Here is a 25540-nt window from a genome sequence, read left to right as displayed (position 1 = left end):
CTGCAGTCCATCAGGGGTTACACAGTTCAAAAAGGAGGAAGGAAGGGAGGAAGTAAGCAAGGAAGTAAGGAAGGAAGGAAGGATGGATGGATAGATGGATGGATGGATGGATGAGTTTAAAAGTGTGTGTGCATGTGTGTGAGAGCGCATCAGCAAATATGTTGTCCCGTGGGACCACAGTGGAACCTCACACCAGCCCCCACAGAGCAGGATAAGACCATCTGCCCACCTAGAAGAGACACACACTCAGGAGCAATATGGAGAGGCTTTGCAGACAGTGTTTGATCTGCCTTTCAGCCAGCCAGCAGCATGCAGGCCGCTGAGCCTCCCTGCATGTGTCCCGCTGTACTGTCCACAGTCCCAGTGGAAATCAACAGCAGCTCCAACCTGAGGCGAGAATGGCAGGACACAAGCTGATCAGCTCCGTGTCAAGACTTAAGGGGAAATAAGAGGGGGAGCGCAGTTCAGCGGATCCATTCAAACTGAAATGACTTAACTCCAATGTTTCTCTAAAGGCAGAAGTCACAAAGCTGGGATAAAGTGCAACAAAGTAGGTAAAACTAGAGAGAAAATCCACTGTCAGTGTTCACTAACAATGTACGTTAAATCTACCCTCTTTTACTCACAGAGAAAATTGAAAGGCAAAGTGTGATATTAGTACAATATCACAATAAAATAACAGATTTGAAATGAACAACACAATAAGGAAGGTTTGGTTCTCCCTTTAACTCTGCGGAGGTACTGCTCAGCAGCATATTCAATAAGACTGATAAAAGTAAGGACCAACTACATCCACAAAATGTGCTTGTTTTTGTGTATTTTTTAAGAATATAGTGACAAAGAGACAAAAGACATTCAAACCTAATGCAGAGAATGTTACTGACTAATAAAAAAAAGTATCAAAATTCTCTGCAGGTTTTAAAAAGTCTCCTTTATCTTCATCCTTCATGTGGTTTGAGGCAGACTGAGGCACAGATGGACAGAGAGCTGGTGTGGTTATAGTTTATGAGTCCACTCAGCTGAATGTCTGAGGTCTGTCTGGAACAAGGGCTAGCATCAACATCAGACTACAGCACACACTGACAGCTATTAGGCAATCAATAGAAGCTAATACATCAGAGCATCCGACTACTCAGCTCAGACTGAGAAGAGAAGAGAAGAGAAGAGAAGAGAAGAGAAGAGAAGAGAAGAGAAGAGAAGAGAAGAGAAGAGAAGAGAATGCATTAAAATGCATGAAGTAGCCCCAGTTGTAGGATGATTTCACTCTCCTCTTTATATCAATAACATTATTAATTAATCACAGCATTAAACTTTATTGCCACCACATTAATGGAATGCATTTGAAGAAGTATCAGAGCTTTATCATTGTTTCGTAGAGTTATGATCCTTTGCTTCAAACTCAGAGGGAATTAACCTCTGCCAACTGAAGCCATTAAATTCCACCTCTCCTATCATTAATATCACATTAATATAGAGATGAATCTGATGGATAGCCCTTTAGAGGCCCTGTTAACTCGCCAGGAGGTTAAGTGTGAAATCAATTCCTATAAACGACCTAGGTAAAAATTCTTCCATTCTAGAGCATCATGTACTAAATCAGCCAATCGGAGAGGTGCTAGTAAAACCAGTCTCTTAGCACAACACGCTAACAATCTCAGTATTTCAGCTCTGGCAGCTCATTGTCCCTTTTTCTCCTTCTGTCTTTGTTTCTTGTCCCATCCTTCTCCTCCACCCCTTTGCTCCTGGAACACCACAAAGGGGAGTATCCTGTCCTTTCACAGCAGGCCCCTCCATGGTGGCTAGGGGGTTGTATACATGGGAGGGGCAGGAGTAATGAAGGTTGATCTACACTTGTTCAAGCGTCCATATTTTGTCTATTTGAAGGGAGAGGGAGACTGTTAAACATTCAGTGAGGAGGCGACCCCTGACCCTGATGGCTGCTGTCCATCCGTTACAGAAAGTAAACAGAGAGGGAGGACTGAGTGCTGCTGTCTTTACTGCTCTTCTCCCTGCAGACAGGGACTGATTTGCATCATGCAAGCTGAAGAATCATTTTTAACCCTCCTGTTGTCCCCATTTATGAGCACCAAAAATATTGCTTCTTTGTCTGAAAAAAATCCAAGAAAATCAGCAAAAAAAATTCCCCAAATTTCTGAAAATTTGCAAAACTTTCAGGAAGAAAATTCCAATAATTCCTTAAACTTTTCCCTTGAAAGTATTGTTTGTTTGTTTTTAAAAAAAAAAACAAATTCGATAATTTTTTTTTAAATGAGTAGAAACCTTTATCCTAAAAATATCTAAAGTGACTGCAAATATCAGTAAAATTTGTGATATTTTATTTGAGAACATTCACAAAAAATCAACCAAAATCCAGCGAAATTTGAAGGATTTTGGTTGATTTTTTTTAATGTTCTTAAGGAAACATTTTTTTCCCCATTTATTTTATTACCACCTAAAAATGCTCAAAGATTTCCCAAAATGTTGAACATGTGGACATCAGAAGTTGCACTGTGAAGATCTATATATTTTTTTCCACATTTTCAAACTTTAAAACAGGTCAATTTTGACCAGCAGGACGACACGAGGGTTAATTTTCTTTTGATTTTTTCTCTTCTATGCTTGAATCGGTGCTTTAGCATTCAGTTATGGTGTTGTAGTGACATGCCCTCAGTGTGAAATGTGGTGACCCTGAGGTTAAAGGCGACATAACAGAGCACAGAGACAAAGACCGGACACTGTGTCATCTGTCAGACCCCATGCTGCTGCCACCACCACAGTACCAATTGGTGCTTTCCTCAAAGCAACCCACTGACACACACATCAACACTGTCTATCTATCTATCTATCTGATCTTGTAGAGACACATGTGGGACAGTTGGTGACGGTGTGAGGGCAGATGTCAGTCACTATGAGCTCCTTTGTGTGAGGAGCAATAGACCACCTTTCTGCTTAACTCCATTGTCATTCATTCGGTCCAGTAGGGATTGTTCATTTTTACTGTGAGCATGCAGCCTCCGATTCATCACAAGGCTAAGAAAGAGACAGCAGACATGAGAGGGACACATATCGTGACTGGACTGATGAGTGGAAGTGGACACAACCCAGGCACCTTTCACGGAGCATCATCTAAATTATTTAACATTTTAAACTCTCCTTTTAGCGTCACTCTTAACACAACTGCAAGAAACAGTAAATGTCATAACTGCTGAAACAAGATGCATATCATTTTAGTTTAATTTTGCATTTAAAATTAAGTTACACGTTTCTGACAAAAATCTCTCAAGTTTTATCACAACCCCAGTGGTTAATTTGGTTCTCTATTATTTCGTTTTGAATATATCCCGTTGTGATTTGAATGAAACAAACCAAAAGCAACAACCTCGTTTCCATGCGCTGATTTTTATTGTCCGTTAATGGTGAAAAGGCAGATGCTCAAAGAGAACAAACCACGACAGTTTTTGATTGCTTCTGGCAGCCTTACATCACAGTAAAAATATTATCATACCTTATAAATTAAGAGAGGATAGAACATTTACGTTATACACAAAGAGGCTCGAATCTACAATGATGGAAATAGCTTTGCTTTTTAAGCTTAGTCGATGCAAGAAAATCCAAGGCAATAATAATAATAACAATAATAATAATCATAATAATCATAATTGTGTTATTAGGTAATAAAACTGGGCCAACGAAATTATTGCAGAGTGAAAGCTTTAAGCCACAGAACACACACCACAATAAATAAATAGATGTAAACACATTTTCCTAATGATTGAAATTATTATATGCTGAAAAGGCCTAGACAACCGATATTCGTTTTTAGATGCAGTAGTGATATTAAGAAAACCCAAAAGATGGTTCTTGCAGGTTTAGATTTACCTTTCATGCTCTCACCATAAACTTCATTTAATTTTTTTGGTATATCTGTAGGGTCTAAAAATCTCCATCACATAATTAGAATAGATTATTAAGGATAATGCAGTTCAGTTCCAGGGCCTATATTCTGAGTTTAAAACTGTCAACCCGGAGTAAGGGAAGCTTTGTCCGCTGTTCTTCTGTATTTTTGGATGGTCTTTCACTGGGAATGCGGACTCTTCCTGCAGTCCACTCCCAGGAGAGGACGGAGCCCCGGTGCTGTCCAGAGTCTGTCTTTCTGCTGTGAGGAAATATGGCAATAAATAAGCAGCTTTCAATGCGGGATTAATGGAATATTTTCGTTTTGCTTCGTGCAATATTTGCATTTTTGTAAAGACAGCCGAAAAGCAAAAACCTGCTTGTGCATTATATGTAAATAAACTCTTATTCTGTACCCTGTAACCAAATGTTTTCATGAAAAAACAAGGCAAATTATAACAAAAACAAACCCAAAAAAGTGATTAAAGGGGCACGGTTTCCTCTTTTATGCCAATAATTAACTTGTAACCGATTTCTCTTAATATGGAATCATATTAACTAACCACGTTTAGTCTTCGAAATTATCTTAAATGCTTTTATCACCTTAGAACACCACAAAACAGCACTAAAAGCAGCTGATTATAGTCGTGGCTATTTAAAGCTAGGTCTCTTCGTATTTGTATTGAAATAAGTTCTTACTTTTGTGGCTTTTCATGTGGTATTTGAGCTCCTGCTCCTCCTGAAAAGCGGCTCCACACAGGCCGCAGGGGTGCGTCTTGTCTCTGGCGTGGGTCCGGCGGACGTGGCTGTCGTGGGCGGCGTGGGAGGCGAAGGCCTTGCCGCAGTGTTTGCACTTGAAGGGCCGCTCTCCGGAGTGCTGGCGGATGTGTGTGCGCAGAATACTGGAGGCGGTGAAGGCCTGAAGAAGACGAATTTAAGAGAATTAGTAAAGATAATTTCTCCTTTTTATGATTTAAGTCACAATTTAACACACGCAAAGCTGCTTTTCAAAGCCTAGCAAGCTAATAAAGCGGCTTAACTACTTTTTAAAATAAGCTAATTCAAAATACACCTCCATTTCTACTGATGTTTAATGGGTCTCTGAAAAAAACTTTAAGCAGTTTAAAATTAAGATTTTATCATTTATAGCATTAGAAATTGAGCATATTTTAGGAATTTTAGTGTGTTTTTTCTGCGTAAAGCCACACTCCAAAACACTGTAAACCGCTGGTCCCAGGCGGAGGCTCCGGTTTCAGCAGCCCCGATAAGGAGAAAGGCGGATTATCTTAAACAAAACGTCGTGGGAGCTGCATAAAAAAAAGGGGAGGATATCGAGAAGAAAGAACAAAAACACTTCTGCTCATTCCAGAGCCATAAATTCACCGTATAATGTGAGCGGACAAAGGGAGGCTGTACATCTGGACGTAATTAGCATCTAAGTGTCTCCGCAGCGCGTGCCCGCCAAGAGACACAATAATAAGGAGCTCGTGCCAAACGCACCGTGAAACGAGGAAGATGAAGCAGTTTGAAAGAGACAAAAGAGGAAAAACTGCAGGTTTACTGAACCAGAGTGAGTAATAAAAGCCTGGAAAGACTTCCATTAGAGTATTACTTGTTATTGCTGATAAAATTATTATTTTCGTTTCCTGAATGAAACTTTCTTTAAGGTTTTTGGTACTACTCCTACAATTTGAAGTTATATTGTATCTTACTATACTAAATTTTTAGCAAACAAATCTGACATTTAAGTCGTTTATCTGCATATTTATTCCTAAAACTTATTTGAGAGATACTAAATTTTAAGTAACACTGCACTGAATAGCCAAACGCTTTAAAAGCAGCATTGCATTGGGTTAAAAAAAGCTTCTTACCTTATTGCAGTAAACACACTTGTACGGCCTTTCTCCAGAGTGAACCCGCATGTGTTTGTTGAGACTGGACGACTGGGAGAAACTTTTTCCACACACTGAACACTGCAAACAAGGCAAATATAACAAGGTTACTTTAGTTATTTAAATTTGGCATTGTTATTTTGGACGATAAAAATAATGGAAGATGTGAAATGCATTAAAGGCTGATTTCTTTAATGTGGAAAAAATATCACAATTAAATATTGGTGGTTCTCGATGGTGGAAATAACATTTTAATTCTGTGTTTTAATGGCAACGTTTCGATATCGTTTAGCTGTGATAATTGATTCTGTAAGCTTAAGTTATCACCAACTACAGGTCTACTTTTTGTGAGGCCTAATAAAAATCTAGGGTATCAGGTATCATCTGCCAAATACTGCAGTTACTCAGTTCACATACATCTATAGTTGCTTTTCTTCTGGATTAAATAGTCATTAACCTGTTCTGTACCCCGGATTATAACCAATCCAGTTATTTTAATGAGCTTAATTAATAGATTAGATAATGACTGTACTCCTTACATTTGGACAGAAATGCTAATAATTCATACAACAGATTTGATTTCATCCATTAGGGTTACATTTTAAAGATTATACCTTATAGTATCATCAATTGCATCAGGGATAATTTCCTTATTTGTATTCCAAACTCATTTGACTGAACATCAAAACAGTCCTATAGTGGTACCTGTAATAATCCTAAATTTTAGGCCTAATAATGTAATAAACAACATACATTTTCTGGTCACAATTATTTCGTTACAAGAAACAATAAACAGTCCCAAAGATGCACTTTCACTTGTAATACAGTTATAAAATTTGGTATATTTGCAAGTTACAACTGTTTGATTCAGATTAAAGCAGCTGTAGACGGATAAAACTGGGAAATGAAGCTTTAACAACAGTTTTTAGCAGACAATCATTTCTTTTTTGGCCAGATTGACGCTTTCTAATTGGCAGCACAGGGAGCTGTTCATTCAGCACCACGCACTCTTTTACATCACATTTCTCTGGGACATTTTAGGCAAATGCAATAAACATAGACGTGTATATGCAGCGTTTTACTACCTTGTGAGGCCTGTGTTTCTCGTGCACATGTAGGATGTGGATCCGTAATCTGTCTCTCTTCTCGAAAGATCTGTTGCAGAGGTGACAGGGAAACTTCCTGTCTCCTTGATCCACACAACGCGTGTATTTCAGATGTTTGTCTCTGTAATATTTGTAGGCAAACACCTTCCCACATCTGTCACACTTAAAGCCTTCACCAGAATCTGGGGGGTAAAAACAGAAAAACAATGTTTAATATGCTGGTAAAATAAATTAAGCTTTTACGCAAGAAAATGTTGCATTCTGACCTTCAGTGGGAGGAACCACGGTGGTGTCCTCTCTGGGGTCCTTCAGTGTCAGAGGGATTCCGAGGAACTGCATGTAGCAGTCTCCGTACCAAACCAAAAGCTCCTGGCCTGGTGTGATCTCTTTGCAGGCCTCGTAGAAAATCTGACTCTGGACCTGCATTGCAATCAGGTTCTGCTCCTCGGGAAAGCGAGCACACTTCACTAAAGACATCCAGTTTCCAGATCCTCCTCTGCCGTCCACAAAATGACTCAACCGGCCGTTTTCAAACACCTGAGAGAATGAGGAGAGTGTTTCAATGACGCAGGTAACGCTGCAGAAACAGGACCAGGACACTAATTCAGCGCTTTACCTCCCACATCAAAGTGTTGTCATCGTATGTTTTGATCTCGCTGGTGTTCACTAGTTTTCCCTGGAAAGGTCCAAAACGCGTGCCTTTAGGGATGCTGCCTTTATCTGTGAAAACCCCACAGTGTGAAGCGTTTCCCCACGCTGCCTGGAGGATGGTTAACCCTGCAGCAAGAAAACAGAATAGAGTCAGATTTTAGAAGTCCAGCATGCAGTTAAATGTGATTAAAAAGAAAAAAAGTGGTATTTGCTTACCCTCTGGAAGTTCAAGAGTATCTTTGTCCAGTGACAGAATGTGGGAATCAGAAACTGAGTACAAAACAAACACAAATTAATACATTTAAGTCATAGATTCTTTAATGTTATTGCTGTGTGGACTTTATTGGAAATGCTGCATTGATGGTCACTAGAAAGATGCATTTTTAGACATTTCTGGAGATTTAGTGAAGCCATTATATCGTTACGCCCCAAACAAAATTAGAATATCTCAATACAACCCTAACTGAAGTCTCACCTGAGTTTTCTGGAAAGGAAACTCCTGAAATAGCATGACCCACGCTGCGCTCCTGGCTGCCTGAGTAACCGTACAGCACCATGAACAGGTCGTCCTCGCTGAAATTAAAACGCGCAGCCCGTTTTTCCGGGGACAGTTCTGCGCGGAATAAGCTCTCTTTGGGCGGCGTGTTGACGGAGGAAGACGCAGATGAAGATCTCTCGCTGGACGGGCTGCTGAAGTCTGAGGACAGCGGACCGGCGGCGTGCTCGGTCACCACAGCAGCCAGCTCCTCGGGTTTGGAGTACAGCGGGTGTCCGGGCAACATGTGGCTCAGATACGGGATCCCGGAGGCGCTCAACACGTGTTCGTGGAGGACCGAGGCGTTGTGGCCGCTCTGGCCGAGGAAAGGAGGGACCCCGCCGGGCAGGCTGAGCGGCAGGGAAGCCTGGGTGTCCGACACCAGGCGACCCAGAGACTTGAGAGGGTGGAGGAGGCTCTGCGTCCGAGGGAAGAAGTCCACGTAGTGGGAGTGGGGTCCGGGGAAAGGGGCAGGGTAGAAGCCCCGGGCGGGACTGCCCTTCAGCATGCCGACTGGGTAGCTCTTGTCCTTCAGCATTACAGGGATGCTGGGCAGGGACACGGACATGACAGCACGGAGGTGAAGCTGAAGGTTCAAATGGAGAAGCTGATGTGTCCTTCAGGGGGTGAGGGAGATGCAAGGAGGAGGGGGATGGGAGAGGAAGCAGGGGGGAGTTATAAAAGTTTAATGGAAGAAATCTAAAAAGGGAAACACCAAAAGAGGTTGACCACACCTGAATTTATTATTTTAAGACCAGAAAAAGCTTTTACGTAACTTCGCGAACTATTATCTCCAGTAAAAACAGACCCAAAGTGATATATAACAACAGAAAAACAATACCAGGCTGTAAATTCAAGCTGTGAGGTTATTTTTCCTGTGTAAAAACACTGCAAATAACCTCAGCCATTAAACTGGGTACAACAGACTGAAATATTGGGTTCATATTGAACAAAGCAATTTGGGGACGTGGGACAGCAATATGCAGTGAAAGGTCAGCTGATTTTGCAATATTTCCAGCTGAGAGGTCACACATCAAATGTTCATCAGCGGCTTTAAATAACCCGCTGGAACATGGTGTGTGTTTTTTAGGAACCGTTCACCAATCAGCCAGTAAATAGAGAGACAAATCAGGGTCATGACACTAATAAAGGAACAGGCGGTCGGAGCAGAGGTCAACATCAATGAGGCATTTTATAGACTTTTACTATTACCAAGCAATGATGACCAAAAGAAAGAAGGCTGGGGGGACAAGAGTGCACAATTTTAATACCTTGTACCCAATTTTGCTTTCCTTTTGTATTTCTGTTTCGAGGATTTGCAATTTTTTTTAACTACAGATCAAATGCGACCGAATAGTACCAGAGAGAAGGTAAAAATATGCAACTAGAAAAGAAACTTACCTTCTGAAATAAATTAGAGCGGTTTCACAGTGAAGTTGTCTCCGTCATGCCCTCAGAGATTCCTGCAGACAAATCTCCAAATTCTGCAGGCAAAGTCTGAACTTCAGGGTGGATGTCTGCTGCTGCAGCTTCTCTGTCAGCGGTCATCTGAGGGCATCCATCCTGAACACAGCCAGGTCTGCTGGAGATGCTTCTTCTCAGCTCCTATTGGCCAATCTCCACCTCATACTTGTCAATGCTCCACCCCGTTAACTTCTCCACACAGCAGCCACAATGAGGCCAATTCAGAGGTTGCCAAACATTTCCATAAGAACACACCCTCCCCCTCCTCCACCACATTCCCTTGATTAGATTTTATCTGAGGGAGTACAAATGGGTCACGATTTGGAGAGAAAACTGCGTTTTTCTGCCACTCAAAAACTGACTTGTTGTCTTGCTTGTCGTTAGTTTTTCGATCATTTTCGTGCAGGCCTGATATCAATTGTGGTTTGTGCTTTTTAAAACGTGTTTTACGTTCAACTCTATGGATTATAGTTCTAGTTTTGCATACGCTATTTGCATAAAGGCTCTTCCAGGCTCAATTCTGGTGTGTTTTAACGTGGTAAACGACAAATATCAAATATAAAAGAACAAGAAAAGCAAGAAAGTGGGCCTACCCAGTGTCAATATTTAGAGTATTCGCATATAATGTGATATAATTTTCGGCAAATTTCGATTTTACTTTAAATTTGCCATTACGCAATTTATTAGAATAATAAAGAGAAACAACCCACCAACCAACCACCCAAACAAACAAAACAAAACTTACCCCCCGCTTCTTTGTGTATTTTTATCTGTTGGAATAAACAAAAAGTTACAGCAAACTTCCTCCTGTCTTCACTCACAATCGTACGAAATAAGAGGCACTCGATTAAATAATGCAATAACAGAATTCTTTATTTACAAGGCAAATAGCATCAGCGAAGCCATATTAGTTCACAACTTGCATAACTGTGGTTTTAACTTCTCTTGTATATCTAATTTTGCATAAAACGCTCACACACACTAGGGGTACAAAGATCGATGCGGGTATACAGTGTGACTCCTGTGAACAATGCAGAAAAAATACCGCGGGGGGGAAAACACAACAGTAAGCTTTCTTCAGAAAGTCCATATAGTATATTACATATTGCTTCAATATCCCTATGTATCAGCTTTTCCATGGAAACAGTGAGGAGGGGGAGAAATGAAAGAACAGAGGCTTCAACCCAACACAGAACAGAGAGCAAAGATGAGGGAAACTTGAACCGTGACCGAGTCTCCAGCAGCTGAGAAGAGTTGAACAATGATGCACCCATTCAATATTGTACACAAGTCATTATACAAATTTATACAGACAGCGGTGTAATGTACAAGAACGAGAACGGACGAAATCTAAGGCATTATGCTAGGGTTTTTAGCATTTCAAGGTTGCATCTTAGCTCTAAGAAATTGGCAGACAATACAAAAGGGCATTTATAGTTCTTCAAAACCATAAGTTAAAGAGAAAAAAAATAATATTTTCGTTTAGTGGGTCCAAAGCCTGGATATTTGTAATGGGCAAAATCATTTATTTGCACCTGTCCTCATTATAAATGCTAAAAAATGCACTGCTACCACATGGCTTTAAGTCATTTCAAAATCTTGACAATCTTTGGAAATTTGCAAAGGGCTGTGAATCCTTCTTTAAAATGGCTCAAAAGGCTTCTTCTGCACGACTGTATTTTACAATCAAAACAGCATTTTTATCAAAAATGTGTGATCTCCTGTAGGCCCAGCCACAAAACACCTGCAGGACAACCAAAATGCAGACCTTGTCCCAAAGTTGATTGCTACAACTTCAAATTTCATACAGAACTAAAACAAAAAAGAAAAAAAAGAAAAGAAAGAAAAGAAGCAACAATGGGCAACTTTGGAAATGCTGAGAAGAGCGTGGCGTAACTGTGCAACACCACGGTGTCAACATGTTGACAAGAAACACCATCAGTCACATCCTTAGGCCTTTAATGACAATACATTCAGAATGATTCTCTTCCTGTTTAATGATGCAACATCTACATCAGACCCTGTTAAGTGACATCATTGTAAATTTCCTGTTTTCTGTGGGCCTCAAAGCACGCCGACCAACAAGTGGTCTCTCACCACGAAACGAAAAGTGAGTAGAATTCAGAAATCCAATTGAAATGTGAGGATTATTTGGCTTGCTCAAAGTCTGTCCTGGGTTAAAATAGTTAATATAAAAAGTTTTTTTTTTCCCATTTTGAGGAAAATCTACTTTTGAGGTTAGAGAAGATGACTTGCTTTAGATCTTGTGAAGGTCAAACCAAACCCCTACTGGGGCACAAGACCAGCATGTCATTACTGAACACTTTCTAGTTGAACTAACTGCCTGAGGTCATAAAATATGGCTAAGTGTTTGTCAGAGCAGGTCTCGTGAACCGTGCAGTCTTAACTCTGACCTCTGCTATAGAAGAACGGCTGGAGGCAGAGAGGGCGAGGGCCAACGGGGGAGATCACAAACTACCTCCCTCTCCAGGTCTCAGCCAATGCTGCATAATCGAATAGGAACGCTGTGTGTGGATGTGGACTTTCTTGGTACAAACTGCAATAAAAAACTGTGTTTAATACTGCATCCAAATGCGGAGCAAAATGTGTCCTTTTTATTCAGGAAACTGTACAAAAATTACAAAAACAAAAACACAAAAAACCCCAAGAGATTCTCAAGTAATTGTTATTGCTTGTTTACATCACACCGGAACAGTTTGCACCTAGCAGCTTGTATGAAGCATTTTTCACTCCAGACAACATAGAAAGCACACTTTTTATACTTTTTTTTGAGTTACTGTATGGCTGTGTTGAATTGTTTTTTTTTTTCCTTTTTTGTTGTTGTGTTCTATGCTAAAGGCAGAGAAGCAAGCGATAATCTGTACACTGTATACACAGCACACCCCTTTACAACCCGTCCCTCGACCTCCCACCCCCGTCTGCATCGTACCAGAACGTCAGAATGTGAAGGTTCAAACTCCATGTCCCCAAAACAAAACAAAAAAGAAAGAAAAAAAACACAAGAACTGCTCCGCTTCAAGAGGCAGTTGTGCCCAGGCTGGGAGAACCAAAACCCTAAGGAATAAAATAAATAGGAAAGAAAACGTTTTACTTATTGGTATGTACAATCTCTGTAATTCATTTTAAACCATATTTGATTTTGACATCTTCTGAAACTACAGGACCAAAGTATAATCCATAATTCAGGTTAATAGAAGAATCTTCTCAGAAAGAATACAACCATTACTGTTAAAATGATAAAAAAAAGTGCCTTTTTCACACTTTTAGAAATATTTCTCTTCTTGCTACCAGGATAAAGAATCATCTACAATAATTAAAATGAATCTATACAGAAAAATAAAACTTAATTTAATACACTATATAAACCTCTTGACTAAATTAGTCTAATCATAGAATTCACCATTCCACTCAAACCATTCTTCTGCAGTGTTTTTCAAAATCATTTTTTTCTCCACCATATCTTCGCTCTACATCTTAATTTTCACAACAGAAAAAAACTAAAACAACAACAACAATAATAATAAAATAAAGAACAGCAAAAAAAAAGAAAAGAAAAAAAGGCAAACCCGGCTAAGTGTCTGAGCTCCATCCATAATTCAGAACATAACTTGGAGTCCTTGCTGCCATTTTGGAACTATGTGGAAATGTCACCAATGAGCGAGATCAAACAAAAGAAACAAATAAATCAGTGTACGTTATTTTTTTGAGATGAGATTGTAAATGGCCGCTGTCCACTGAGAGGAATACATTCATCAGAACAAAAGGATCCCACCCACTGCTGCCCCCTTTAGTCAGTGTACCCCACCAGGAGGCCTACAGTAAGTCACACAACGGTGAATGCAGCTGGACAGGCAGATAGACTGGCTCATCACGAGGCTCTCCTCCAGGAGGGTTAGGCATGTTGGGCAGGAGATCCGCCATCCGTCCCCAGCCCTCTTCACGCTCCTGTGTCCGTTTGGCTGCCGAAGACGCCCCCGGCTGGACAGACGGCAAATCTGGGCTGGGGAGAGGCGGGGGGGTGGGGGTCAGGGCACGACCTCGCCGGTCCAAGGGGCAGTCGGTTGGTTACGCGTTTGTATTTTCGATTCTTAAAGGGCCGACGCGCTCCTTGCACCAGCTGATCACTGAGGTTCATGTGAAGAGCTCCATGAGGGTCAACAGTATTTCTGCAGAGAAACGACACACATTACGTCAAAACTCGCAAGGCATCTAATGAATCTATAATTCAACAGCACAGATGTTTTGGTTAACTTGACTAGAGTGAACTGAAGCTTTGTAAAAGACTATAAACAATTAGAAACCATCTTGGACCGTAGTGTCAGGTCTAAAACAAGTCAGTAAATCGCAAATGCCTTCACTAATGGGCAAACAGTAAATAATTGAAATAATCTAAGTGCCAATATTTTTCTATAATCCTACAGGGGAAGTAAATCAGGTGACATATACTGGGATGTTACAACAGTCTGAAGTGCAGACAATCAAACTGCAGCACCTTGGTTAAATATTAATGGCTCTTTATTGGCTTAAAAGCATCACGGACAACAACAGTGCATTCCACATACCAAGCTAACAACACCAGCGAGACAAAGGAAGAAGGATTAACCCAGGTGACAGTAAATGAACGATAACCACCAGAAACTGAGTGGTGGCAAAGAGAAAACCTTTTTACCTTTATCCAAGTTTGGCTGAATGAAAGTTGTCTACATGCACATCCAAGCATGACCAGTCAAACCGGGTACAGTGAGTGTTTGACAGATCAGAGCATGAAGGAGTCAGGTCTTCCATGTTAAACGAAGCAGCTCATGAGTCCGCGGTTCACACAGAGCAGCCTTTGACCATCACAGTAACGTCCATATATCTCTAATAGTCTGGCTCTGAAGTGCCCACTGCTAATTACATCACTGTCCTCTAAGTTCAAGTTAAGTAGCAGAACTCTGACAAGAGGACTTACGTAAACTACTGAGTAAATTATTCACCAGCACTGCCGTTCAGTAAGTGTACCCAAACACTTAGGGTCTTACCATAAGGCAAACACAGACATGAGGAGTCGGAAGTGGAGAGAAAGAAACACAAACCTTTTAGTATTTCTTGGTCCCCAGATCACTGTGTAACACTTTAAGGGGCCCATTTTGTTAACCTCTAAGGTAAAGGGAAGGGATACCTCGAGGATGTTACGGCAGCACCTGAAAATCTTTCATTTGCTGGGGCCATGCTTAACGCAGCAACGGCAAAACGCTTCTGTGAAGTTCTATCATTTCTGCTCCAACCTTTTCAGAAACTTTGAAACCATTAAGACAATTTCTGTCCGCACTGGTCAAGTAGTTTTTACCTGTTCTTGTCCCATGGAGGGTAAGCCGGGTGAGGGCCCTGAGGCCATGGATGTGACGCTCATCTGTCCCGCCATCTGGCCCATGCTGCTCATGCTGCTGGTTGCCATGTTGGTGGCCATAGAGACATTGTTGAGGCTCATGCCATTGCCGTTGTACATGTTGCTGTTATTCTGCTGGGTGAACTGAGGTGATGCCTGCTGCTGTGAGAACATACTGCAGAGACGGGAGGAGACGCAAAGACGCTGTGTAAGTCAGGTAAACTAAAACATGTTGGTACTGATGCAGAAAGGAAAAGACAAGTCAGGAGGAATTCTATTAGAACATCGAATCAAACTTTATTCATCTAGCACTTTCCATGCAAGAAATTGCAACACAAAGTGCTTTGCAGGAACATGAGAAGTTCCTGATATTTGACCTAGCATGGGTATAATTCACACTCATTTTGAAGGATAAAAGGAGCAAAAAAATCAGCAGTGTCAATTGTTTGAATCACTTCTGCTGTGATTGCTTGAGCCAGGAATACAAATCTATAACATTTTTATGCTATATCAGTGAATATCCTTTTGTGAGCCACTAGTTGCCTGTTCTGTGTGTACAGGGGAAAAATTCCATGTGCATAAATAGGCCTGGCATCAAACAAACCGGCTCTGACTGATCCTCACAACACTATTCTAATGGTTCCACAGCACATCAGTAGTCATGTAGGAGGAGGGGAAATGGAGGGCAAAGTGGACTACAAAGTCAGGCCTGCTTGTTTTGCCCATTTTTGTGAATATTTTTGGAAAATCTTAACCATTTAAAAGTGTGCTAAACGATCATCAGGAGTTCCAGTTTGACTGTAGTCATGAATGTACACAGCCAACCCATGGACTGCTTTGATACTGGCCAAAAACTAAAGACATGATGTCCCAAGACCGCGTACGCCACTCTGAATCTCAGCATCCAAACAGGCACTACGTAGTTCTCGCCATCTTTACCTGTTGCCTCCCATGTTGCCCTGCGGCCAGCCATTCATGTCGGGGGAACCCTGGAAAGCAGCATTTCCTTGGCCCTGCTGCATCATTGGGGACTGTGTGTGGGCCATGCGGGGAGAAAGCAGAGGGCTCTGTGGTGTGCCGGGACCTCCAAAACTTCCGTCTGCCTGTTGGCTCATACCTGTGGTGGACGCATCAAAACAGGTCAGCCAGACTCCAACCTGCAGAGACTCAGCTACAGACCAGCGCACTGAGTGAAGTTAATGTTAACCTGAGATGTAAATTACACAGACATGTCGTGAAAACACAAACAGTTGCAGAGAATGAGCAAGCGTGATGATTAGTGTAACTGAAGACAATCCATTCCAGGCTGCATTCAGGATTATGTACAGGCAGTTAATATTTCCAACATGCATGTAAAAAAAATGAACAGAAAGGTGAACTTGGAAGGAAAGAGATAAGAGACGGCTTAGGGGAAAAAAGGGAAAGAGAAAAATAATGTCGAAGGAAACTATTGTTCTACTCAAAGCGTAGGTCAGAATAAGATCTGGAAGTGGAGGAGAAATCAAACATGTCACTAGACAAATCAGATGATTACACTGACGAGAATAGTTGTGATTGTTGCTCTTCCTGGTCTCACTGGTGTCAGTGTGTATCCTGAATGAAGCTTGAATTATTGTGCTTTTGGTGCCCCCTGGTGGAGTAAGAGTGCACAACCAAGACACCATTTTGGGCACTTGATGCAATAGTAGCAATATATGCTCACACTCACTGACGACTTCTCATATGTTATAAAACCGAGAATCAAAAAGTATGCAGTGATGTGGATCATTCGATGGCAGCTGATTAACGCAGTCATCAGTACAGAACATAAACTGGATGAATGCTGCGACTTAAAAGCATGTGATGCTGTGCAGCTAGAGTCACATCAACACAGACACAATGACACACACACACACACACACACACACACACACACACACACACACACACACACACACACACACACACACACACACACACACACACACACACACACACACACACACACACACACACACACACACACACACACACACACACACACACACAGGCTGCAGGGTGAAGTGTGTGCTCGGGCTGGGATGTGGGAGCAGTACCTGAGTTGGGAAACTGAAAGGCACTGTGCTGCATTTGGGGGCTGAGTACGGCCCCGTACTGTCCGCCCATCATGTTTGTGTTTCCCATCATCATCTGTGAGGAGGAGGAGGAGGTGGAGGAAGAGGAGGAGGTGCCATGCAGGTGGAGCTGGGGGTTGGTGGGGAGAGAGGGCAGGCTGGGGGAGAGAGGGGAGGAGAAAGGGCTGGTAGGGGGAGGTGACGAGGCCAGGCCTGTACTGGTACCGTAGCTGGGTGGGTAGGGGAACTGCTGCGGGTTGGCCTGAGGATTCCGGGGGTTACTCATGCCTCCGGGGGCCATGTTGGGAGGCAGGTTCAGGCCCTGGGCCCTCATGGCCATGCTCCTTTGCTGCTGGACCTGCTGGGCCTGTTGCACCTGCTGCTGCTGCTGCCTCTGTCTCAGGTGATTACTCAGCATCTCCCGCTGACGTTGCGCCAACATCTGAGCATTGATGTTTCCCTGGAGGTGAGAGGAGAATGACAGGTCAGAAAAACTGGCAAAAAAGCCCCAAAAAGGATTCAAGTGTAACTGTGTATCTTGACCTAACACTGAAATTAAAGGCTTCAGTTTATTGCAAGCCATCCACAAACTAAACACCACCTACAGAGTGACGCTGTGACAACATGTCTGTGCAGACAGATTATGTAATGGTAGAGGTGCTGTACCTGGTTTGGAGCGTTGGCTCTAAGAGGTAGGTTCACATTTGACACACTACTCATCTGAGTCATCATTGGTTGACGGTTCTGTTGGAACAAAAGACAGAAGTACTGGGTTAATACAAACACTGCCCACAGAAGAATCAAGTTTCTTTATAATGGTTAAACGCTCTGATTTCCATTCAGTTTAAGACATACTGGTTAGTTCTATTTAGTAAATAGTTAAGGAACACAAAAAAACATTATAACAACCAGTATCCTATGGAAGACACATGGATTAGAATGATATAACAGGTAAAATTAAATGACTGCATTCATGGATTTAAATGGTATTTTCATTTGTGCAGTCTTAGTTTAACATAATGTTCCAGCAAATTCATTCAAAGTCCAGCAGGTGGCAGGGAGACCTAAACATCCAGACTACTTGTGTGCAGAAGGACCTGCCAAAATGTCAGCCTCAAGGATAGTTGCACAAGTCTCATTTGTGCTTTCAATCTACTGATCAAACACCAACGTTACATCAGAGTAAAGAATCAATGAGCTGTATCACTTCCAGCGGTGTCAGGGCAGTCTAGACGCACGTGTACCTGCTGGGACTGGAGCCGGTGCTGCAGCTGCAGTCGTAGTGTGTTGGGCTGGTTGGGCACGACGCCGGTGGGCCTGAGTCCGGGTCGGGCCTGCATTCTCATCATTGGGTAACCCGGCCGTGTGCCCATCTGGCCAGACATGGGGTGGAAGCCTGGCTCTTGCATGGGGGCACCGGGGTAGCCCCTTTGTGCCATGTGGGATGGTGGGGGACCAAATTGTTGGGTGTACATGGGGGGCTTTTGATCGATCATCATGGAGGGGTCCTGGGGGAACTGGTCTGGGTCCAGTGATTGGCTCTGAAACAAGCAGCCACAGATAAAAAAATGTAGAACCACAGCAAAGTATAAAAGGAAACCACTGAAACCAGGGATAAAAAAATTAGAGATCTCACCTGTTCTACCAGAGCAGGAATACCCAGAGCACGATCCAGCTCCTCCAGGCCATCAAAATCTTTTAGTGCGGTGTACAGCTGTGACATCAAGGCCCCTTCATCCACTGAATTGCCGTCACCTGAACTGAGTCCCGTATTGCACAACAAATCATCCTGGGGTGCCGGTCTGGGCAAAAATGACACAAAAAAAAAAATACATAACTATTTTTTCACTTTGAAAATTTTGTCCATTATAAACCACAGCGAAATTCAATGACAACAAAAATACACAACATAGAAGTTTGGTATGTACATAAATCTTAGTTCTGTGTAGTGGAAGTGCCTTACCGGCCCTGGTTTACAAAAGCTGTCTGGTCGATTGGCATCATGCTGTCAGGCCAGGGGGCTGTTTGGTTGGGTGGAGCCTGTTGTTGGGAGAAATGGTGGCTGACCATACCAATGTCCATGTCAGGCTGGGCTGTATAGGGATAAAAAAAGTAAAGATGAATGTAAAATATTACACAGGAATTACATGACACCAGGGAAAACAAGCACACTGGAAATTGGTCAATGGTCTCTTCAATGCAGGAACAGAAAGTTCTGGGTCAGACAATACATTCCTGTGTAAAGTGATATATTCTGACTAGCCACAAGGTGGCAGTCTTTACAACCATGAGAAGCAGGAAGACAGTATGTGGGTGAGCTGAGGTCCTGCTTCACCTGGAGCCAAGTATTCTAGGTTTTAGATGGACCACATGTGGCAAACTGGATCTGATATCCACAAAGTCTAAGTTCTTTCAAGGTTTCTACATCAGCATGCTTCAGAATTTGTTATGGTCTGACAGACTGGAAAAGGGCTCTATTGTGTTGGGCTCTATCTAGTTTCATAATAAAACATTACTTCTACGGTACACTGTGCTCTCACCATTGGCCATCATCGGGGACTGGAGCATCGGTCGGGGCCCTGGCTGGCTGTTGGGCCTCATGGGAGCATTGCCGGGTCCCATCCTGCCCTGCATGGCTCCTTGTTGTCCAGGACCAGCCGCTCCCAGAGGGGGGGCAGAAGCTGAACCCACCCAGCCTTCTTGCTGCTGCACACCTGGCCGTGGACCACCTGGAGCCATCAGCCCTACAGGATCAAACACACACAGAGAAACAAGAAGCTGTAAGTGTATCTCAGAACAGATCAGTGGATGCCTTTTGTGCCCATGATGCAATGGTACAACATAGGGGGGAAAGCCCTCAGCGCAGTGGGGTATGTTTGAGGACTACTGATAAGTGGGAGTGACTGTGAGAGAAACTTTGTGCTGTTGTGGGTGACTATTTCCTGTCACAGGACGTGAGTCACTGTACCATGAAATACGTTGCACAGTGAGAAAGACACCGATAGCGGCAAGGAGGTCTTTCCTCAGAATTTGGAAGCTGCCACAAATGGTAACACAATTACACAGGAGATCGTAGTTTTGATTCATCTCCTGGGTTTGCTGCTGTGAGATCGTCAAGAAGAAATCCAACCTGACAAAGGGTTTAGCACTGAATTTTGCTACTCCCTACAAGAATTTGTTTTTCTCTTGATGCTTTTTAATATGCTGTAACCTGTTCTAACTCACTGTAATTGATGATGTCCAACCTTGGTGTTCAAAAATTCAGCAGTGCATTGCTGTGTAGGCTGGTCATTTTCATGCTTCACTGTTTGACCAAGCATCTGAACATTGATTCAATTCCTTCTCAAGGAACATTGCAGAGAAACGGCAGTAACACACAGGAACAATATTGTGTGATACTGATTCAGACAGTAACACACTGTAGCTGCAAAAGCAGAATTGTCACACCTACCTGCATTGACCATACCGGCCTGGTTAGCCATCATGCTGTGACTTCCCACCATGCCTTGCTGCTGTTGCTGCTGCATAAGAGTGTATGGACTTGTGGCTCTTATGGGGTACTGTAATGAGGGCTGCTGGGGGGACACATTCATGTCCAGAGACACACTCCTCACAGGCAGACCCCTGCCTGGCTGGCCTGGTCGGACACCCCCAAAGTCTGAAGACAGGAATAAGGGGGATTAGGTCACATGCTTCGTCAACTGAAACAGTTCAAAAATCCTCATAACCTCATGATGAAAGTATTACAAAAAGCAACACTGTAAATGTTTAGCATGATGTGGTCTGTGCACTTCTTTCAACTAAGAGAGGGACTCACTAGTCGGGCCCATGCCAGGTCCAATGCCCCTGTGTGGCTGCTGTGGCGGCATGGCAGGACTGGTTTCGGACATTTGCAGGATGTCATTGATGATGTTCTGTTTGTCCATGGGACTGGGCAACGAAACAGGCCGTGGCTCACAGAAGAGCTGTGGCTGAGCATTCTGCAGGTCATTCAGGATGTCATCTAGCTCCGACGACTAGAAGAGAGAGAGAAAAGTGTGAGCACACAAGTAGATTAGCCATTTAAGTTTCCATTTAGAAACCTATTACTGCTTCATCTCTACCAAGATACACAAACACAAATAGTGACAATCATAGACATTAACTGAGCGCAAACTTGCATGAGGAGACTTTTAAGTGGGAGACAAGAGCAGCAGGCTTGGCCTTGTTTATAATACAGCAGTAACCCCAAGAAAGAAATGGACCACTTTCCAATAAATCTAGGTCACACTTCACTTTGACTTAGCTTATCAAACTCACATACTACTCATTGCTTACCGCCTTGTTCTTTCACATGTACAGCACTACAACTGCTCCCCTTTTTATAGTACAATATTTTTTAGCACATAACTAAGAATGCCATATTATTATAAACAATATGTTACCCCCAATTAACTGAGGAAAGAGAAAAATAGAAAACATGTGGCTACCAAAGCTGCTTTCTGCCAAAGTAAAACAGAAAAGAGCAGCAACAAGCAGGAGTTTGGCTGGTGCCAAAGTCTGAACTGCTCTCTGCCCCCCTACTGTAAACACAAGAACTGAGCCAGCCCAAGGCTGCAATCATATACAATTGGGCTTTGGACTATCTTGGACAATTTTTGTTTAGTTTTTCACACACTATCCTAAACAAAGAAGGCCATGAAGGGACATGGTTTCACTCGCTGAACTGAAGAACTGCTGTGACTACAAAACACGAACCTTATTGAAAAGTTTTTTGTTTTAGAACACTTGGCTGGTCTCCTCTATATTTTCCTTTCTCACTGTGACAGATTGGATGGGCAAAATAAGAGGAACACTGAAATAATACAGAAAATAAAACAACCTACAGCCTCACAAAAGTATGATAAAGTTGATCAACACCAGTCTAACACAGTTTTACAAACATAGGCTTTACAAAAGGGAGAGGTATTGGCAACTGGACAGGAAATGTAGGTTACAGTCAGAATCTAACAAAAATACTGACATAGGTGATCATACTGCTTCCTATGGAGACCCGAGGGACTTAAGGTAAATAAGTTGCACTGGCTGTAAGTGTCCACCAGAGTGCAGCACACCCAGAATCACTGACATCTCCTGATCGTGACATACTGTACAGCAGGAAAACAGCACACCAGCACTGTTCCAGTGTTGTACTTCAATGTTCTGGACAATGACATGTACTTGTTAGTCATGTAACTGCAGCTGAAAATAACAAGGCTGCCAACAATGTCTGATAGAACAGTTATCTACACAGCTCAAGTACTACAACCTTGGTCAAGCCTTCATATGCTTTCTATGGTTAGGATTTCTTGCTCCCCCGTCTAAGAAGACCGTCTTTGAATAATGTCTCCAACACACAGCACAAAAAGGTTAGCCACACGATGCTGATCATACTAGGAGGCAGACAGGATATGTAGGAAAGCTAGAGAGAGTAACAGAGTGGGGGGTGGCGGTGGTGGGAGAGAGAAAAGCCCTAATGAGGTCAGGAATGATGTAATGCTTCTGTACACTCTCAGTTTGCTCTGTTCCTCCTCCTCCTCCTCTCCAATTCTCTCTCCTCCCACTTTCTATTCTCTCGACTTCTCTAGTTGCTTTTACCCTTAATGGGTCCTATTTCTATCAATCCTTGTTACTCTCTTCTTTCAGTGCATGTCAGCGCATGCAACGAAACCAGTGTCGTCCTTTTCTGCAGATCACACCCATTACTACACTGATTTAAAACTGCAAGTATTTTTAAGGCCAAATAATCATTCTATTGTAACATTTTTGGTCTCAAACAATGTCCCATTTTCAGATCGCAATTTAACATCTTTTCAGAACTGTATTTGCACTAAAAAGGCAGTTAAGGACACATGTAACACAAGATGCAAAATGGTTAAGGCTGCACATACATTTAAACAAAATTAAGCGAATGTAGCAAACACAGATGAGGGAGGGAAACTGAGTCTTAACTGGTCCTCATTTATCGTGTTACTTCTATATGATATAAATGCATGTTAGGCCGCAGACATTAACTGTCAACCGATGGTGTGTCCTATATTTCATTGACGCAGAATGCCCTCGCTAAGAGACATTTGTATGCCTAGCAACAACAAGCTGGCTGTCTCGCTGTAGGATAGACAGTGATGGAGCCCCACCAAATGTGTATTTTTACAATTTAACTTGCATCCATCTGGTACTGAACTTTCAGCAATCGCATCTGTGAATGAGCTGGGTATGATCACAGTTACACACTGATACACATCCTAATCCCACATTCCACCATCCAGTCGTTAATCTCAAATCTGTCCATTTCATGTACAGATGTGCCCAGATGTCCGTGTTGACTGTAGGGTAGGACGGCTGCTGTGCCTTTCTGACCTAACACATGCCGTTCTCTAGGAAGAGGAACCGAGAAACGGGGCATGTAAAGCAGAAGTGCCACTGTCAAGTAAGGAAAAAGGAAAAGTCACTTCACTCTAGAGTCCTGCTGGCCTTTTGTCAGCCAAAAGCAGCAAAAAAAAAAAAAGAACAAAAACAGCTCGGCAAAATTTTATTCACTATCTGAAGGAGCTGAAATTGCAATTCTTCACGCCACAAGAAGGGCAACAAAATTAATTGCAATCCTTATGCACTTCAGTATTTGAAGATTAACTACCATGCTGGAAGTGTTACTAGTAAACAGTTTTTGTTTTGTCTTTGCTTTTTCATTAATATCTTTGAATCAATTTGATCAAACTCGTTTGGCTATTTTTCTTAAATAAAAACTGTATGAAAATACCTGTGTGTGTGTATATATATGTGTGTGTGTGTGTGTGTGTGTGTGTGTGTGTGTGTGTGTGTGTGTGTGTGTGTGTGTGTGTGTGTAGGGCTTTGCAAAAGTTCTGTTACACTCGGTTTCATGATCTTTAGAGACGTTTACATGTCGAACTGAAAAATTCCATTAAATAAACTGAAAGTTCTACCTTATAGGCAGGTGTCCTTAATACAAATTTTTTCTCTGGTGAAGTTGTATCAAGATGGAAGTCAAAAGAGTTGAGATATCTGCTCTCCTTCATGCTGGCCACAACAAGTCTGACAGAGCCAAGCAGCTGAACATCAGCCGGATGACCGTCCACAGAGTCGTGGAGAGGCTAAAGAATGGTGAAGATCTTTCAGGTCTTCACCATTCTTGAAAGATCATCTGAAAGATCTTCACCATTCTTGAGCCTCTCCGCGACTCTGTGGACGGTCATCCGGCTGATGTTCAGCTGCTTGGCTCTGTCAGACTTGTTGTGGCCAGCATGAAGGAGAGCAGATATCTCAACTCTTTTGACTTCCATCTTGATACAACTTCACCGGAGAAAAAATTTGTATTAAGGACACCTGCCTATAAGGTAGAACTTTCAGTTTATTTAATGGAATTTTTCCCTCTGACATGTAAACGTCTCTAAAAATCATGAAACCGTGTAACAGAACTTTTGCAAAGCCCGGTATATATATATATATATATATATATGTATGTATATAAAGCCTGCTTTTGTTTTACCTTTCTTTGTGTTTACTCAAAACAGAATAGCAAAAACATCTAAAGATAAAAACATTTTTTAATTATGGAAATACTCCTCCCATGTTGTTTACACAGTAGTAAGCCAGGGAAAACAAACACTTTTTGACATGCAAAAAGCATATTAGTTTCTTTAAATGTAATGTCAAAATGATCTATTTTCTTTGTGGGCTTACAGGTACAACTACTGCAACCGATATCCATCACAATTCTTAAAAGAAGCAATACTGAGCTGAGCTGCAGTGACGTCACTGGCTAAAGTAATAAAACATTAATGCTATCATGGTTCACTTTTGGCCTGTCTACAACAATGATAATAATTATTCGCTTCGTTTCACAGATACAGAGTGTCTTTTCTCTGTGATCACTCTTTTACGATGTCGGTAAATCTAAACCCCCATCACAGTAGCTTTCATTAACCTGTATTTTGTTTCAGTCTGTCAGGCAATTAGAGACCATAAAATAAAGATTTTATCTGCGGAGCAACAGCTTGGTAATGACTGCTGGTTAAGAAAGTATTTATGAGCTGTGATTAAATTACACACTACTTCCTACAATTCACAGTGGAGAAACAAAAATATATCAGAACGCTGTTGTGATTTGGCTGCAGACAACTAGTTAGCCGTCTCTCAAAGTTACATTAATTAACTGTCAAAAATGAAAGGCATTTAAATACATTCACAAGCAAACTTTAGAGATAAGAGCTGGTCTTTGGAAGAATAGATCTAGTATGTAGAGACAGTGAAGCATGAAAAAGAGCCGAAGTCACACGTAACTCATACAGTCGAGGGTCACACACACTCTGGCTAGAGTGGCAGCAGATTTTCTCTGGCAGGTGTGACAGAGTTGGAATGTGACGCAGCCGGATGCTGCTTTGGTGAGCAAGCATATGGACAATGAAGATACAGGCTTTTGGCAGACTGGCCAGCACATTTGTCAGGACTGGCAGATGCAAAAAGGGATAGCAAACGAA

At 42.2% G+C, this 25540-nt stretch overlaps 2 protein-coding genes across 4 annotated transcripts in view; both read right to left on the bottom strand.

The window, feature by feature from the left end:
- Positions 1 to 3983: 3983 nt before the first annotated feature.
- prdm14 (PR domain containing 14) lies at positions 3984 to 8646 on the bottom strand. Its single transcript, XM_022217879.2, has 8 exons — positions 8019 to 8646; positions 7760 to 7813; positions 7509 to 7669; positions 7159 to 7429; positions 6872 to 7074; positions 5766 to 5867; positions 4594 to 4813; positions 3984 to 4153 (listed from the first exon to the last, which is right to left on the bottom strand). The coding sequence occupies exons 1-8, from the start codon at positions 8644 to 8646 to the stop codon at positions 3984 to 3986; spliced, it is 1809 nt and encodes a 602-aa protein (XP_022073571.2).
- A 1743-nt stretch (positions 8647 to 10389) lies between these two features.
- The window catches only part of ncoa2 (nuclear receptor coactivator 2), a 59805-nt gene continuing 44654 nt past the window's right edge, over positions 10390 to 25540 (bottom strand). For 2 of the 3 annotated variants that reach the window (XM_051940331.1, XM_051940332.1), the window contains exons 12-22: positions 20842 to 21040; positions 20476 to 20682; positions 19565 to 19768; positions 18988 to 19117; positions 18661 to 18826; positions 18269 to 18565; positions 17691 to 17768; positions 17007 to 17484; positions 15871 to 16048; positions 14893 to 15106; positions 10390 to 13729 (exon numbers count right to left, since the gene is read on the bottom strand). In XM_051940331.1, coding sequence (XP_051796291.1) covers positions 13718 to 13729; positions 14893 to 15106; positions 15871 to 16048; positions 17007 to 17484; positions 17691 to 17768; positions 18269 to 18565; positions 18661 to 18826; positions 18988 to 19117; positions 19565 to 19768; positions 20476 to 20682; positions 20842 to 21040 — 2163 coding nt within the window. In that variant the 3' untranslated portion in view covers positions 10390 to 13717. The remainder of the gene's footprint in view (positions 13730 to 14892; positions 15107 to 15870; positions 16049 to 17006; positions 17485 to 17690; positions 17769 to 18268; positions 18566 to 18660; positions 18827 to 18987; positions 19118 to 19564; positions 19769 to 20475; positions 20683 to 20841; positions 21041 to 25540) is intronic. The other variant, XM_051940333.1, reaches the window with a different exon arrangement.

This window comes from Acanthochromis polyacanthus, chromosome 20 (genome assembly GCF_021347895.1).
Source record: "Acanthochromis polyacanthus isolate Apoly-LR-REF ecotype Palm Island chromosome 20, KAUST_Apoly_ChrSc, whole genome shotgun sequence".
NCBI lineage: Eukaryota > Metazoa > Chordata > Actinopteri > Pomacentridae > Acanthochromis > Acanthochromis polyacanthus.
Note: the sequence above shows the minus strand (reverse complement) of the source record. Positions and strands in the feature narration are given on the sequence as shown.

Bases quoted from the DNA above. Each gene is read 5' to 3' on its own strand.
- prdm14 (XM_022217879.2), bottom strand. From the start codon at position 8,646: ATGTCCGTGTCCCTGCCCAGCATCCCTGTAATGCTGAAGGACAAGAGC. The intron at 7,670-7,759 runs GTAAGCAAATAC...TTCTTGCTGCAG, and splicing joins TACTCTTGAACTTCCAGAGG to GGTTAACCATCCTCCAGGCA. The intron at 4,154-4,593 runs GTAAGAACTTAT...TCCTCACAGCAG, and splicing joins CCACATGAAAAGCCACAAAA to AAAGACAGACTCTGGACAGC.